Source organism: Hordeum vulgare, chromosome 7H (assembly GCF_904849725.1).
Source record: "Hordeum vulgare subsp. vulgare chromosome 7H, MorexV3_pseudomolecules_assembly, whole genome shotgun sequence".
In the NCBI taxonomy this organism is placed as follows: domain Eukaryota; kingdom Viridiplantae; phylum Streptophyta; class Magnoliopsida; order Poales; family Poaceae; genus Hordeum; species Hordeum vulgare.
In genome coordinates this window covers 582,625,642-582,642,448 of record NC_058524.1, presented here as the reverse complement: position 1 = coordinate 582,642,448, position 16,807 = coordinate 582,625,642, and the positions used below count along the sequence as shown (strand labels likewise).

At 47.2% G+C, this 16,807-nt stretch overlaps 1 protein-coding gene across 1 annotated transcript; it reads left to right on the top strand.

Moving 5' to 3' along the window:
- The first annotated feature begins 7,123 nt into the window (after nt 1-7,123).
- Nucleotides 7,124-8,240, top strand: LOC123411899 (ribosome-inactivating protein 3-like). The gene is made up of 2 exons (XM_045104857.1): nt 7,124-7,225; nt 7,313-8,240. The coding sequence occupies exon 2, from the start codon at nt 7,375-7,377 to the stop codon at nt 8,092-8,094; it is 720 nt and encodes a 239-aa protein (XP_044960792.1). The 5' UTR covers nt 7,124-7,225; nt 7,313-7,374; the 3' UTR covers nt 8,095-8,240.
- The last annotated feature ends 8,567 nt before the right edge of the window (nt 8,241-16,807 follow it).

Below are 16,807 nucleotides of genomic sequence, written 5' to 3'. Positions count from 1 at the left end.
CTCAAAAACTAACAAAACCTTATACTCCTTATCAACAAGTCGGTGAAATTATGCATTAAGATCATGGTTACTTGGCCTGAATGATTTGTGCTTCTTCTTGGGCGTGATTCTTTGCTGCGAGGCTTGTTTTTTTTCTTCGCATTTTCCTGTACTTTACCCTTTATGAATTCCATTTCTGTCTTCTGCAACAGTGCAGATTCACAATGATGGGATAACCATCCTAATACAGTAGCAGCATCCCAACTACATTTCTAAGTTTAAATGGCCGAACATTCTATTGTTCAATACTAGGTGACACTCCAGTTCAATCAAAACTGTGGAGCTCCAGTCTAGTTTCCTTATTCTGCTTTCTAAGCCTTACCATCATTTTCTTCTTGCAGGCGGCAATGGCAAGAGTGGCATATTGTGCAGAGGAAGAGGATGAGAAGAAACTTGTAGTTCTCATCCAATCTTTGTCGAACTCTTTTTATGTGCGATTGTGCACTTGTTGGGTCCTTTTTCTGTGCGCACATGTAAAATTATTTTGATGTGCACTTGTTAGGCCTTGAACCTTAATGTGTGGAGTTAGTGGATGGTGTATTATATTTGATGTGATATGCTACTGAAATGAAATATACATTTTATTTGTAATCTTTTATTCTGTTGTACTTATTTTTTAATGGGCCTATCCTAAGATATGCGTGCTTCTAGCAAAAAAATGCTTCAACCCAAATAAATCATACATTTTTAATAGTAAAATAGGTATTGGGCCAGGCCCATGTAGGCTAGATTGCTGGACTGGGATCTAAAATTTATGATGATTCCATTTGGTCACTAGCAATGCCACGTCAGCTTGGCCACGTCAGATCCTACGTGGCTCACACAAATCGGTAATGACCAAACCAAAATTTTGGTCAATAGAGATCTACGACCAAAATTTCTACGTGGCTCACACAAATCGGTAATGACCAAACCAAAATTTTGGTCAATAGAGATCTACGACCAAAATTTTAGATAGGTCATGTTTGTTCATTCTTGACGGCCAACTGTTGACCTTGGAAATTTGGTCAAAAAAAGGTCAATAAACGATAACAATGACGAATCAATGACTAATATAGGGAGTCATAATTGACCTTATTTCTTGTAGTGCATGAACCTCTCAAAGGGGAACATATTGTATAGAAATATGGGGCCCAGAACGGCAATCTCGTCGACTAGATGAACTAGGACGCGCGTCATGATATTGAAGAAGGATGGTGAGAACACCGGCTCGAAACTAACAATACGTTGCACCAAATAACTCCTTAACCTTGGCAGGATTTCTGGATCGAACACCTTTTGAGAGATTGCATTGAGGAATGCACATAGCTTCACAATGGTTAATCGAACATTTTCAGGTAGAAGCCCCCTCAATGCAAACGGAAGCAGTTGCGTCATAATCACGTGGCAGTCATGAGACTTTAGGTTCTCGAACTTTTTCTCTGCCATATTTATTATTCCCTTTATATTCAACGAGAAGCCAGAGGGGACCTTCATACTGAGCAGGCATTCAAAGAAGATTTTCCTCTCTTCTTTGATAAGAGCGTTCCTCGTAGGACCTTCATACTACTTTGGATGCATGTCGTCTTTTTCATGCACACGTTGATGTTCCTCCCATGCCTCTGGTGTATATTTTGTCTTCCCATACACTCCTAAGAAGCCTAGCAGGTTCACGCAAAGATTCTTCGTCACGTGCATCACGTCGATTGCAAAGCGGACCTCTAGGCCTTTCCAATAGGGTAGGTCCCAAAATATAGATTTCTTCTTCCACATGGGTGCGTGTCCCGCATCGTCATTCAGAACAGATAGTCCACTAGGACCCTTTCCAAAGATTACTTGTAAATCATTGACCATATCAAGTATGTGATCACCAGTACGGAGGGCGGGCTTCTTCCGGTGATCTGCCTCACCTTTGAAATGCTTTCCTTTCCTTCGACATTGATGGTTGGTCGTAAGAAATCGATGATGCCCCATGTACACATTCTTCCTGCAATTGTCCAAATATATATTGTTGGTGTCATCTAAATAGTGTGTGCATGCGTTGTATCCCTTGTTTGTCTGTCTTGACATGTTACTGAGAGCAGGCCAATCATTGATGGTTACAAACACCAACGCATGTAGGTCAAATTCCTCATGTTTGTTCTCATCCCACACACGTACACCATTTCCATTTCATAGCTATAAAAGTTCATCAACTAATAGTCTTAGGTACACATCAATGTCATTGCTGGGTTGCCTAGGGCCTTGGATGAGCACTAACATCATAATGAACTATCGCTTCATGCACAACCAAGGAGGAAGGTTATACATACATAAAGTCACAGGCCATGTGCTATGCTTGCTGCTCTCCTCCACAAAAGGATTAACACCATATGCACTTAAACCAAACCATACGTTCCTTGGGTCACGTGTAAAGTCGCTCCACTTTCTCTCGATCTTTCTCCACTACGACCCGTCAGCGGGTGCTCTCAACTTCCCGTCTTTCTTATGGTCTTTTATGTGCCATTGCATCAACTCGACATGCTTTTTGTTTCTGAACAGACGTTTCAACCGTGGTATTATAGGAGCATACCACATCACCTTGGCAGGATCCATCTTCCTGGTGCGCTGGCCCTCAACATCACCAGGGTCATCTCTTGTGATCTTATACCGCAATGCACCGCATACCGTACATGCGTTCAAATCCTTGTACGCACCGCGATAGAGGATGAAGTCATCAGGGCATGCATGTATCTTCTGCACCTCCAATCCTAGAGGGCATACAACCTTCTTTGCTTCGTAGTACTGTCGGGCAATTTGTTATTCTTTGGAAGCTTCTTCTTCATTATTTTCAGTAGCGAACTAAATTCCTTGTCAAATACACCATTGTCTCCCTTCCATTGCAGAAATTCCAGTGTGGTACCAAGCTTTGTGTTGTCATCTTCGGAATTTGGGTACAACCCTTTGTTGTGATCCTCTAACATGCGATCGAACTTCAACTTCTCCCTTTCACTTTCGCATTCTCTATGTGCATCAACAATGACCCGACGAAGATCATCATCGGGCACATCGTCTGGTTCCTCTTGATCTTCAGCTTCCCCCATTGCAGCATCACCGTATTCAGGGGGTGGGTTGTTGTCATCATCCTCTTCTTCTATGTTGTCTTCCATCATAACCCCTCTTTCTCCGTGCTTGGTCCAAACATTATAGTGTGGGATAAAACCCTTGTGAAGCAGGTGGAAGTGAAGGGTTTTATAGATGAAGAAAGCCTTCGTATTCCCATAGACAGTACATGGACAATGCATAAAACCATTCTGCTTGTTTGCCTCAGCCGCTTTGAGAAAATTATGCAGGCCCTTAATATACTCGGAGGTGCGTCTGTCACCGTACATCCATTGCCGGTTCATCTGCGTGCGTTATATAATAAAGTGTATGAAAAACCATTCCAACATATCATGAATAGAGAAGTGACCAAATTAATAGAAATTCATCATCACATTAAAGCCAAAGTACAGTAGTGACAAAAAAATACATAACGTTCATACATAGTTCTCATTATTGAACAACATATAGCTCTCTAGAGCATCTAATTAGAACACACGTTGAAACTATAAAATTTAAATGCAACAATAAATGCGATCATAATCGCAACTAAGGTACCAATTGATCCAACAACATAATGATACCAAGCCTCAGTATGAGTGGCATATTTTCTAATCTTCAAGCACATTGCATCCATCTTGATCTTGTGACCGTCGACGATATCGGCAACATCCAACTCCAATATCATCTTCTCCTCTTCAACTCTTAGTAATTTTTCTTTCAAGTAATTGTTTTCTTTTTCAACCAAATTTAACTTCTCAGCAAGAATTTGTATGTCGATTCGAATTTCTGGTTCACGTACCTCCTAGATTAAAAAATTTATGTCACGTTGGTTGGCATAATTATCATAAACACTAAATAAAACAAATAGTTATAAAAGATAATATATACCACATCCGAATCATAGACAGGACGAGGGCCGACGGAGGCGGATACAAAAACCATCGCACTATATAATAACAAACAATAATATAAGTAAGAAAATTACATAAGTATGTATATAAATCATACAAGTAAGAACTTTTTCTTTTAGAAAGAAGATAAGAAGAAGAGACTAACCACGGTGGTGCCGGTGCCGAAATGGGCGCGGGCGATCGAAGACGGTGAGGCCGGGACATGACAGGAGACGGACCGCCAAAGCTACACAGATCTTGAGGAAAATGGATCTTGGACAAGGAGCTTCTAGAGGAGAAATCTTAAGTGTGGCTCGGGCATTTCATCGAACACCTCATATGCATAGAAGGTGAGCTAAAGCACCACAAAGCTCTCGCACGGCCGACCGAAAAAACAGAGCAGTGCACTGCTCAACTCGCGGGCTGGGGCGTATATATAGGCCAACCATTGGTCCCGGTTTGTGGCTGAAACTGAGACTAAAGGATAACCTGAGGTCCCGGTTGCAGCCACAAACCGGGACTACTTGTTGTGGGCCAGGAGCGAGGCATATTGGTCCCTCGTGTCTGGAACCGGGACCGAAGGTGCCAAACGAACCGGCACAAATGGCCCACGAAGCCCGGCCAACGCCCTGGCCTCACGAACCGGGACCTATGCCCACATGAGTCCCGATTCATGAGAGAACCGGGACTAATGAGATTTCATCAAGTGGACCAAATCCCTCTTTTCTACTAGTTTATGCTCCCGGGGCCCAAAAAAAGTTTGAATTAAAAAAATCAAGATAAAATTTATTTGTGTACTTAGTCACGTTCAAAGCTATATGCAAAATTTGAGGCAAAAAGGTTAAACATTTTATCTTGTGCAAAAAAAAACAAATTGAACATCAAAAGTTACCTCAAAATGTCACCTTAATTTTTTTTTGTCAACGAAACACCGCTGCTCCTTATCGGGTGAAAATTGTGAAGCATGCTTGTGACACTAATACAATCATCTATAAAAAATTTCAATTTTTTTGAAAATATTTACTATCATTTTTTGCATTACTATTCATCCGGGTAAAGCATATGCACCCGGGAGCCAAAACACCTCTCCCCTAATAACCGTCACTATAGTGTACCTGTAAATGCAGATAAATTAAAGTATTTTTTTCTCTCGAAATGTATAACTTGAAATAATTAAAACCTTAGAATAACTAATATTTAGCAAAACAACTAGAAAATTTATGTAAGCGTATAATATAAGTAAATGTATGTCTGGCCGTGCAATTTTAGGTTCCTCGCCCTCTTCTTTGTTCTAGAATGCACTATCGCGGAATAAATCTGGCACATGATATGTGTGTCACTGATGCCATCCTACGGCTTGCTACATACTCAACCTTGACAAAGAAGGGCTGCTTAAAATGTTGAGCATTAATTATGCCAGTAGCAAGCGCTGGGGCATCATCTAGTTCTATAAAAGTTTTTCTTGACTCCTCCCACCCGCACCCCAAAAGACATGTACATACACATGTAGAAACATAACAATTTACAAGTACTACGTACATAGCATGTCGACCTTTTGTAAATCATGTTCATTTTGGATATACTCCCTCCATCACGGTTTAAAAGGCGTGCATGCAAATTCTCTAGGACCTAGGTGATTATTGATTGGCTGTCAAATGAGTTAAAAAATAGCATTCACACTACGCATGCATATAGAAGTATTACAACAGAGTACTAATTAGCTGCTAGGAGTAAATGCAACGTGTCTTAATCTTTGTCTATTTTAAAAACGCACGTAAGTCTAACTGTGTCTTCTAAACCGTGACGGAGGAAGTAATATGTAAGAACCTTCACTATAATGTACCCCATAAATGCAGAGAAATAGAAGTATTTTTTTCTCGAAATGTACAGCTTGAAATAATTGAAACATTGGAGAACAACTGATATTTAGCAAAACAACTACTCCTTTCTTTCCATAATATAAAAACGTTTTTGACACTAGACTTCTTATATTATTAAGACGGAGGGAATAGAAAATTTATGTAAGCATATAATATATGTAAATGTATATGTAGCCGCGCACTTTTAGGTTCCTTCCCCATCTTTCTTTTCCCTAGAATGCACTACCGCAGAATAAATCTGGCATGTGATTTGTCTGCTCACTGGTGGCAACATACGAAAGCTTGACAAAGAAAGGCTGCTTAAAATGTTGAGCATTAATTATGGTGACTCGCTCGAAGTGAGTATCTTGTTGCTGACTCCATTCGCTGTCCAACCGCAACCATGGGCAACTGGCGATTCTACCAGTGTTTGTTTTAGTAGGTAGACCAAGCAGGAACTATAGCTTCAACACGCCAAGCAGTTGCAGGAATACGAGGGATCATGGTCTGCTTTGTTTTAGTACTCCCGTTAGTAGCATGCACCCATACTTACTACGTAGCTATTTTGCCTACCACGTAATTACTGTGATACACATGCACATGCGGTCTACTATTCATTACCCACATGTTTATATATGTATCATGGTATATAAAATCTAAGAATAATATCTCATGCCCTCCACGAATATTGGCTCTGATCACAGTAACATTTTGGTGCTTCCGGTTATCGTGCCCTGGCGGGCGCCCTCGGGTGAGACAGAGACCGTGGCTCCTCGCGTCACTCCCCCCCCCCCCCCCCCCCCCCACACACACATCTACACCGACGCAAGCACCCGAACCAGCCCCCGTTGGTGTTCTTGGGCTCGCCGTCACCCCGTCCTGCCTACGCCTAGAAGGCGACAATACGTCTCCGTGTGCCCCCTCCCTCTTGGCTGTCGCAAGAGTTCCTCATTTCTCCGCTATTTTTTCTTAATTAATTATGATGATTACTTTGAGAGGAGATGTACAAGAATGAAACTAATGGTGGTGGAAAAATAATGCTGCATCGAGTATAATTGTAGCCAACGCAAAGCATGTGTTGTGTTCCTCCTCTTGGAATCGTCGCTTATCCTAACAGGGAAATCCATCAATTAATTGGATGCAAAAGAACCGCTGTTTGCTCTTATTAACACAACAGCCTATAGTGGTCTTGGGTTGCGTAAGAGGCCAGCTGAAACCGCGTATAAAAGCAGCAGGTCGAGACTCGGTCGAGAGCACAAAGTGTAGCTAGAGAGAAAGAAAGAAAGCATGAAGAAGTCGGCTGGGATGGGCTCGGCTCCTCTCCCTCTACCGTTTGCCTGCTAGCCTTGCTAGCAGTGTTTGCGTCTGCAGCTGGTTGGCTTTCTGACAATTCTCGTCGCGCTCTTTATCTCCTTGAATCCCCTACTAATTAAAGTTGCGTTTGGTTTTCCTTTGACGCAGGTTTCGCAGTTGCACAGCCGGTGGTCGTCACGGTCGCGTACAACATCGGCAATGACGATTACATGGCCTTCATCAACCAGCTCCGTACAACTCTGGCCGCTCATCCCAGACCTGACAACGTCGCCGGCCATCCTGTTCTCCCACGGCAACACCTGGACCAGCCGCCGGCGAGCTGGATCCATGTTCCCGTTACCGCGGGCGACAAGACGGTGACGCTGGCGCTGAGGGACGACAACCTCTACCTCATTGGCTTCAAGGCCCAGAGCGGCAGCTGGTACGAGTTGGGCTACGCGAAGCCAGGGGAACAGCCGCAGATCCACGGCGCTACGCTCCTCCAATGCGACGACACATACAGGGCGCTCCTCGGCGGCGGGTCGAGCAAGCAAGTCAAGCAGAACATGAAGAACCTTCAACTCGGGAAGACGGCGGCGGAAGCAGCCGTGAAGCACCTGACGATGTACGCTCATGCCGCAGCCGCCGGGCCGGACGAGGCCACCAAGGTCGCCTTGGCACGCATGCTCATCACCGTCTGCGAGGCTGCCCGCATGTCCTCCATCTCCACTACCCTTAGCACTGGCTGGGGCCAGGCGGCGACGGTGAACCTCGACGATATCCAACCTTTCTACATCCACAACTGGGGCAACCTATCTACTGCCATACTAGAGCGGAGGAAGCAGGGACCTAGGTACCCATGGCCCAAGAAACTCGACGCGGAGACCCATATCAAGGACGCCGCCGGCGCGCTCGCGGTGGTCCAGCTCCTGCTTAATCGTGCCTACTAGTGTGCTGAACCATAAATTGTATGCATGCATGTCTATTCTAATAAAATAAAATAATCGTGTGGGATGGATGAATAATGAGGTTGGGCTGTAAAATGTGAACCTGCTGCATGCATTTCTCATCTATGCATGCGTACAACAAAACACAAAAATTCCTGCCTTAGTATCTCTATATAGAACTATTTATATTTTGTAACTATGTTTGCTATAAGTTGGCACGATCCCTTTACACTTCTGAGTTGGCTGCACCATGGCATGCACTAGATCTGTGACATTGTATCAAAGTTGCCTTATTGGTCTTTTTATTATATAATACTAAAAAAAATCAATGATTGCAAATACATACTCCGTACATGAGACCGAGCACACAGAACAATCCGGAGATCTTTTTTATTTTATGAAATTACCCGAAAACAAATAAGTCCGAAATAGACGTGGAGCGAATGTAATGTGTGCGCGTATGGTAAATGAATGTATTTTTTGCTAGGTATGCTAAATGAATGTTTGCTAGAACACAAAGAAAAAAACAACCTTGAGCAACGAGAAAAGAGTAAGATGTATGGGCGCATGGGCTAGCTGCGGATTGGGGGATTCATGGCCTTGATTTGGGCCATTAATTGAAGTGATCGATGGGCATGAAGCTTTAATCAAAGAAATAAGAGCCATTGTTCTTCTAAGTTTCTTTATATGAAAGCAGAAACTCGAATGAAGAACGAAACGGTTGGGAAATGCAATTCGACTCTTGGAGCATATGCTCCCGCCCATAAAAAATGTTTTTTGTAAATGTAATTCTTTTTTGAAAAAATACATGTGTCCTTGTCACACCAAAATGTTAACTGCAAATTTCGAAAGCTTAAGTATTTGAATCTGTAAAAAGTAAGTTGAAAGACAAACCTTTAAATGTTACACTTATTTTTGTTTTCTTTCACGACGAAGCACTATCATCCGGTTTCGCACGAAAATTGTCAAACACGTTTGTTACACTAACAAGAAAATCTACAACAATTGCAAATTTTAAATTTCATTTACTATTTTTACTGAATTAACTGTTCATTAGTGAGCATATGCACCCGAGAGCCAAAACGGTTCTCCAGAAATAGTTTACCTAAGTATTCCTTAAATCTTGCACCTTGTAGAAACCTCATGATATTGTAACTATACCTTGGGACATTGTTCACTGGTTCATCGACGTCCTATACAAATGGTCTTTATCCCTTTTTCGCAATGGAGTATTAAACCGTCGTTTTGCTTGTGTGTGTGATAGAGGGGTCCATGCCACACAACACAGAAATTTTCTGCCATGATGACCAATGATGCAGACACTTTGCCCAATATAATCATGTGCGATGTAGTAACATATTGCACGCACTATGTTTTAGGCACACGTGTGGAATTGGGGACCAATCGCACACGTCTATCATGAGTCAAATGTGTCTAATTGCCCCTGGAAAACAAATGGTGTTTGACACTAAACCATTTGCAAAATATTACCTAAGCCACACGAGCCATCGTAGAAGCAGGTGTACGCGATATCTGCATCATCGCACATGATTGTTTCAAGATCTTCAACATCAAGCTGAAGTCAGTCAGCGGCTGATGGGGTTATAGTCCTAGGGTAGGGTCATAGGCCTGCCCTATAAGTCCTATCCAAGGACTACCCTTCATAAGGGATAAGACCCTTGGTCAGTTCCGACTGAATTAAGGACTTCCCATCATCCAGTCGGTAACGAATCCTTAACCATCCAGTCGGAGACGAGCATTCGAAGTGTATCAAACTAACCGACTGGATTCCACTCTGTGCATCGTAACCCCCCTGAAGGGAAACGGTCGTACGTTTCCATGTGCCTTTATTAGCATTTAAGACATACGTTACCTGTAACGTAGGCATTTATTCGCCACTACTCCACCCCTGTGCACCGAACCGTTGTGGAGGTCAGCGCACTCTATATAAGCCACCCTCCCCCACTGGTGCAGGGGTTAGCAATTCACTGTAATCCATATTCCACTCGACAACAAGCTCCCAGAGCACTGAGATGTAGGGCTATTACCTCCATCGTAGAGGGGCCTGAACTCATACAACCTCGCCGTAGCTAAGCTCTGCCTATCCTTTCGTACCCTACACATCTACTGTCAGACTTATACCCACGACAGTTGGCGCCCACCGTGGGGCAGACGTCTAAGCGACTTCCGGCGAGTTTGCGACTACATCTTTTCGTCATGTCGTCCGATGGAGATTCGAGCATGGGTCACGAGATCCTCTTCGGCGCTCTCTCCTTCATCGTCAACGATTCGGCATGGCTTCGGGACGCCTCTCTCGACGTCGAGGCGCTTCCCCGTCGCGGAGCTACGCACTTCCGTGCCGGCGCCCGTGGCGTTCTTCTTCTCCAACAGTCGGCTCCGGTGTCGACCTACACCGCCGTCACGCGCCGCAACAAGTGGTCCCGCCGTCCGCGGCTCCAGCGTTGGGTGCAACACGCCCAAGCGCGCCAGAACGCATCTTCACAAGTGGCGGTCCTAGAGTCGGTTGTGGTTGCCCCGCCGTCCCAGCGCTCGGACTCGGTTCCGACTGAGTTTCCTTCCGAGTACTTGGGTCGCGGGCCTGCAGCAGAAGTACACATGGCCAACTCCCATGAAAGTCCCCGCCAAACTGGTCGGAACGAGCACGACATCGGCGAAACGTCCGACGCTCGCCGTCCACCTCGCCGTTCTGCTAGTCGGCACACTCGGCGGAGCAACGTGGAGTTGTTCCGCGCGCGCATCCTCAACTTGGCTGCCGCTGCCAAGATAGCCGATTCCCTTCAGCCGACTGATTCAGAGGCTGGCAGGGGGATCGAGCAAATCCGCGCCCTGCTGCACACGGCGCAGCAGCAAAACTCGGCGGTCTCCCAGTCGCCCAACAGGATCCATAGTAGTTCTGTTCATGCGAACACGCATTGGTCAGTTCACAGCCCTGGTTCTTATCAGCGACCCAGGGGAGGCAGCCGTTCCATGAATCCCGAAGATCGTCGCCGTTCACGCACCCCTCCGCGGGGTGGGCCCTACGGGCCCCGACATCATGATGATCGGCGTTCAGTCGGTGACACTTACGATCCAAGACCCGACGCGAGATGGCATATCGCCCAGCGGAGGGTCGACAGGGGCCGAGCCCACCGCGATGGTCACGATATTGACCGTCCGAGTGGAAGCAGGACCATCGTTTCTGGTCCCGAGTGTTTCAGTCGAGCCATCCGTTCGGCTGACATCCCTCCCAACTTCCAATTGGCGACGGGGATCAACAAGTTTACAGGAGAGTCCAAGCCAGAAACGTGGCTGGATGATTACCGAGTGGCAGTCCAGATCGGAGGAGGAGACGACCACGTCGCCATGAAGCACCTCCCTCTGATGCTCGACGGCTCGGCGCGAGCGTGGCTGAACCAGTTGGCCCCCTCAAGCAACTACAGCTGGGCAGATCTGGCCCGAGTGTTCATTAGGACCTTCAAAGGGACGTGCAAGCGCCCTGCTGGCCTCGTGGAGCTCCAGCACTGTGTCCAGAAGCAGAATGAGCCCCTGTGCGATTTCATTCAGCGTTGGGCGACCCTCTACCACACGGTGGAGAACGTCACAGAGCACCAAGCAGTCTGCGCCTTCAAGGAAGGCGTGCGGTATAGGGACCTGTACCTGAAGTTCGGTCGAACAGGAGACATCTCCATGAGCAAGATGATGGAGATAGCGGCACGCTATGCAAATGGCGAAGAAGAGGACCGCATCCGTAGCGGCAAGCACAAAACAGTCGCCGATGGAGATGGGAATAACACTCGGAAGCAGAAGCAGAAAGCTCCATCCACTCCGCAGGCAGAAGCCGCAGCTGTTACCAATGCCAAGTTCAAGAGCAAGGGGAAGGCTCAGTTCACCCCCAAGAAGAAGCAGTTCAATAACTCCATCCTGGACCAGCCATGTCCGATTCATAAGAAGATGGATGAAGAGGGCAACGCCATATATCCGAAGCATACCACTCGGCAATGTCACCTCCTGATCCAGGGGTTCAGCGAAGGGCAACCGAGTGAAAAGGGCAATGAACAGGATGAGGAGGATCCGTTCCCCCAAGTCCATGCAACACTGATGATTTTTGCTGACGTTGAGAGCAAGAGTCGACTAAAGCTGGTGAACAGGGAGGTGAACATGGCCACGCCTACCAACCCCAAGTTCCTCAAATGGTCTCAGACTGCGATCACCTTTGACCAGTCGGATCATCCAACACATGTACCCACCCCAAGGAGATAGGCTCTGGTCGTCGACCCGGTGGTGGAAGGAGTCCGACTGCGCAAAGTCCTCATGGACGGCGGCAGTGGCTTGAACATCATGTACGCCGACACTCTCAAGGGGATGGGCATTCCGATGTCCAAACTCAGCGAGAGCAGCATGCAGTTCCATGGAGTCGTCCCTGGACGAAAGGCCAAGTCACTCGGCCAGATCGCGTTGGACGTCGTTTTCGGCTCCGATAAGAACTTCCGCAAGGAAAAGTTGACGTTCGAGGTGGTGGACTTCCAGAGCGTGTACCACGCAATTCTGGGCCGCCCGGCGTATGCACGTTTCATGGCCCGTCCATGTTACGTGTACCTGAAGCTAAAGATGCCAGGCCCGAAAGGTGTGATCACTATCACAGGCAATCGACAGCGGGCCGAAGAGTGTCTGCAGCAGGGATCAAGGATCGCCGATCAGCAGATGGCTGTCCTCGAGCTTGACGAGTACAAGAAAACAGTCGACCCCGCTGACTTGATGCGTGCGAAGAAGCCAGCTTCGGAGTCTACATTCCAGTCGGCGGGAGAGACGAAGAAGGTCAGCATCCACCCGACGGACGACACCGATGCCCCGACGAACATCTCCACCACCCTCGATCCTAAATAGGAAGCTGAGCTCACCCAAATCCTCCGTGAGAACTAGGACATCTTCGCATGGAAGCCCTCTGACATGCCAGGTGTACCCAGGGAGTTGGCTGAGCACCGACTGCATGTGGATCCCACCACTCGGCCTGTCCGAGAACGCCTGCGTCGGTCCGCCGCGCACAAGAGGAAGGCAATCGGAGAAGAACTGGCCAAGCTTTTGGGAGCCAACTTCATTCGCGAGGTACACCACTCCGAGTGGCTCGCCAATGTTGTCATGGTGCCTAAGAAGGACAAGTCGCTCCGGATGTGCATCGACTTCAAGCATCTCAATAAGGTATGCCCGAAAGACCATTTTCCGCTCCCCCACATCGATCAAATTGTCGATTCGACTGCGGGTTGCGAGCGTTTGTCATTTCTTGATGCCTACTCGGGCTATCATCAGATCCGACTGTATGGCCCCGATGAATTAAAAACATCCTTCATCACCCCATTCGGGTGCTTCTGCTACATCACTATGCCATTCGGTTTGAAGAATGCAGGAGCTACCTTTATGCGCATGATCCAAAAATGCCTCCTCCACCAGATCGGTCGGAATGTGGATGCGTATATGGATGATATCGTAGTCAAGTCACGCAAAGGTTTCGACCTGCTGACTGACTTGGCAGAAACATTCGCCAACCTTCGTAGGTACGATATCAAGCTCAACCCCGCCAAGTGTTCATTCGGCCTTCCCAGCGGAAAGTTACTCAGTTTCTTCGTTTCCTAACGAGGGATCGATGTCAACCCCGAAAAGATCGGGACCATCGTCCGAATGGAGCGGCCGGTCAGAATACACGATGTTCAATGGCTCACAGGTTGCCTAGCGGCTTTGAGCAGGTTTATCAGTCGACTCGGCGAGAAAGCACTTCCTCTGTACCGACTCATGAAGAAATCAGATACTTTCGAGTGGACAGACAAAGCCCAAGTTGCATTCGACGACCTCAAAGTCCTACTTTCCACCCAGCCGGTTCTCACTGCTCCGCTCAGTAAAGAGCCCCTTCTTTGTACATCGCGGCTATAAATCAAGTCGTCAGCACTGTTCTCACAGTCGAACGAGAAGAAGAAGGCAAAGCATACAAAGTCCAGCGGCCAGTGTATTACATCTCCGAAGTCCTGACTCCTTCCAAGAAGAGGTATGCCCACTATCAAAAACTTATCTACGGGATTTACATGACTGCGAAGAAGGTGGCTCATTATTTCCAAGACCACTCGGTGTCTGTCGTTTCTTATGCTCCGTTGTCGGAAATCCTCCACAATCGGGACGCATCGGGCCGAGTGGCGAAGTGGGCAATGGAGATGTTATACTGTGACATCAAGTTCGAGGCCAAGAAAGCTATAAAGTCTCAAGCTCTGGCTGACTTAATAGCAGAATGGGTAGAACAACAGCAACCGACCCACATCTACTCGGCTCATTGGACAATGTTCTTCGATGGGTCCAAGATGTTGAATGGCTCCGGCGCTGGCGTTGTGATCGTATCGCCAAAGGGCGACAAACTCAAATATGTGCTGCAGATACACTTTGATTCCTCCAACAATGAGGCAGAGTATGAAGCTCTCCTTTATGGACTACGCATGGCCATCGCACTCGACGTCCGTCGCCTGATGGTCTATGGCGATTCGGATTTGGTGGTTAATCAAGTGATGAAAGAGTGGGACGTCAGGAACCCACCATGACGACATACTGCAATGCAGTGAGGAAGCTCGAGAAGAAGTTTGAAGGTCTAGAACTCCACCATGTTCCGTGACTGAAGAACCAAGCAGCTGATGAGTTGGCAAAACTCGGATCCACTCGGAGACCAGTCCCGAGTGACGTCTGCCTCGAACACCTTCACCTTCCCTCAGTTCAAGAAGATCCTTTCACAGAGGAACCAGTACAACCAAAGAGTTCGACAGATCCGACTGAAGTCGACGTACCTGCTGTGGTTGATTTGATCATGGAGATTCTTGCTGTTGTCCCCGATTGGACTGTACCGATCATCGCATACATCATGAGGCAGGAATTATGAGAAGACGAAGTCCAAGCCAGGCAGATCGTCCGCAGGTCAAAGTCGTTCACTGTCATTGATGGCCAGTTGTACAAGGAAAGCGTTTCAGGCATTCTTCAACGATGCATCTCCCTGAGGAGGGGCAGTTAATCCTGGAAGAAATCCACTCGGGAACCTGCGGTCATCACGCCTCTTCAAGAGCAATCATCGCCAAAGCATTCAGAGCTGGCTTCTTCTGGCTGCAGGCGAACGAAATGGCTAAAGATATGGTCGACCGACGTGAAGGTTGTTAGTTCTACTCCAACAAGTCCCACAAGCCAACATCTGCGTTGAAGACAATCCCTCTTGTTTTGCCATCTGCAGTATGGGGATTAGATACAGTCGGTCCATTCAGGACAGGCCAAGGGGGATACACACATCTGTTGGTGGCGGTCGACACGTTCACAAAATGGATTGAAGCCAAGCCCATCAAGAAGCTCGACGCCCTAACGGCCATCAAGTTTGTCAGGGACATCATCTCCAGATTCGGGGTACCTCACAGCATAATCATGGACAACGGGACAAACTTTGACTCGGACAGATTCAAAGGTTTCTGTGCAAGCCAAGGTATCCGAGTGGATTTTGCATCTGTGGCGCATCCTCAAAGAAACGGACAAGCAGAGCGGGCGAATGGACTTATTCTGCAAGGTTTGAAGCCTCAACTCCTGCGAGAGGTGGGGCATGCCGCTGGCGCATGGGTCACCGAGCTACCTTCGGTGCTTTGGGGTCTACGCACAACCCCGAATATATCTACAGGGTGATCCCCGTTCTTCCTCGTTTATGGAGCACAAGCGGTCCTTCCGAGTGACTTGCTTCACAACGCTCCACGAGTTGAACTCTTCTCCGAAGCTGAAGCAGAACAAGCAAGGAAAGACGGAGTGGACCTTCTAGAGGAAGAGCGTGATATGGCACTGACTCGCTCAACCATTTATCAACAAGATCTGCGGCGCTTTCACGCCTGACACGTCAGGACTCGTACATTCCAAGCAGGCGACCTGGTGCTCCGAGTGGATCAGCAAAGACCTCACAAGTTGACTCCCGCCTGGGAAGGACCCTTCATCATCTCCAAGGTGCTGAACAACGGAGCATACAGACTCTACAACATCGACAGAGAAACAGACGAGCCGCGAGCATGGAACGGAGATCTCCTGAAGCGCTTCTACACGTGACCATCGACTGAAGCAATGTAAAGAACAAGTATTGGTGAAATAATACAAAGCAGATTGAGTTTTTGTAGATTCAAAATTCTTCCGCGGTCGCAGACTCCGGTCTCAAAACAAAAAAAACTTAGTTGCGATCAAGAATCGCCTAAGTACTAACTTTCTCCGAGTGTGCACTAAACGTCACACTCGGGGACTTAGCTGCGATCAAGAATCGCCTAAGTACTAACTTTCTCCGAGTGTGCACTAAACGTCGCACTCGGAAACTTAGCTGCGATCAAGAATCGCCTAAGTACTAACTTTCTCCGAGTGTGCACTAAACGTCGCACTCGGGGACTTAACTGCGATCAAGAATCGCCTAAGTACTAACTTTCTCCGAGTGTGCACTAAACCTCGCACTCGGGGACTTAGCTGCGATCAAGAATCGCCTAAGTACTAACTTTTTCCGAGTGTGCACTAAACATCGCACTCGGGGACTTAGCTGCGATCAAGAATCGCCTAAGTACTAACTTTCTCCGAGTGTGCACTAAACGTCGCACTCGGGGACTTAGCTGCGATCAAGAATCGCCTAAGTACTAACTTTCTCCGAGTGTGCACTAAACGTCGCACTTGGGGACTTAGCTGCGATCAA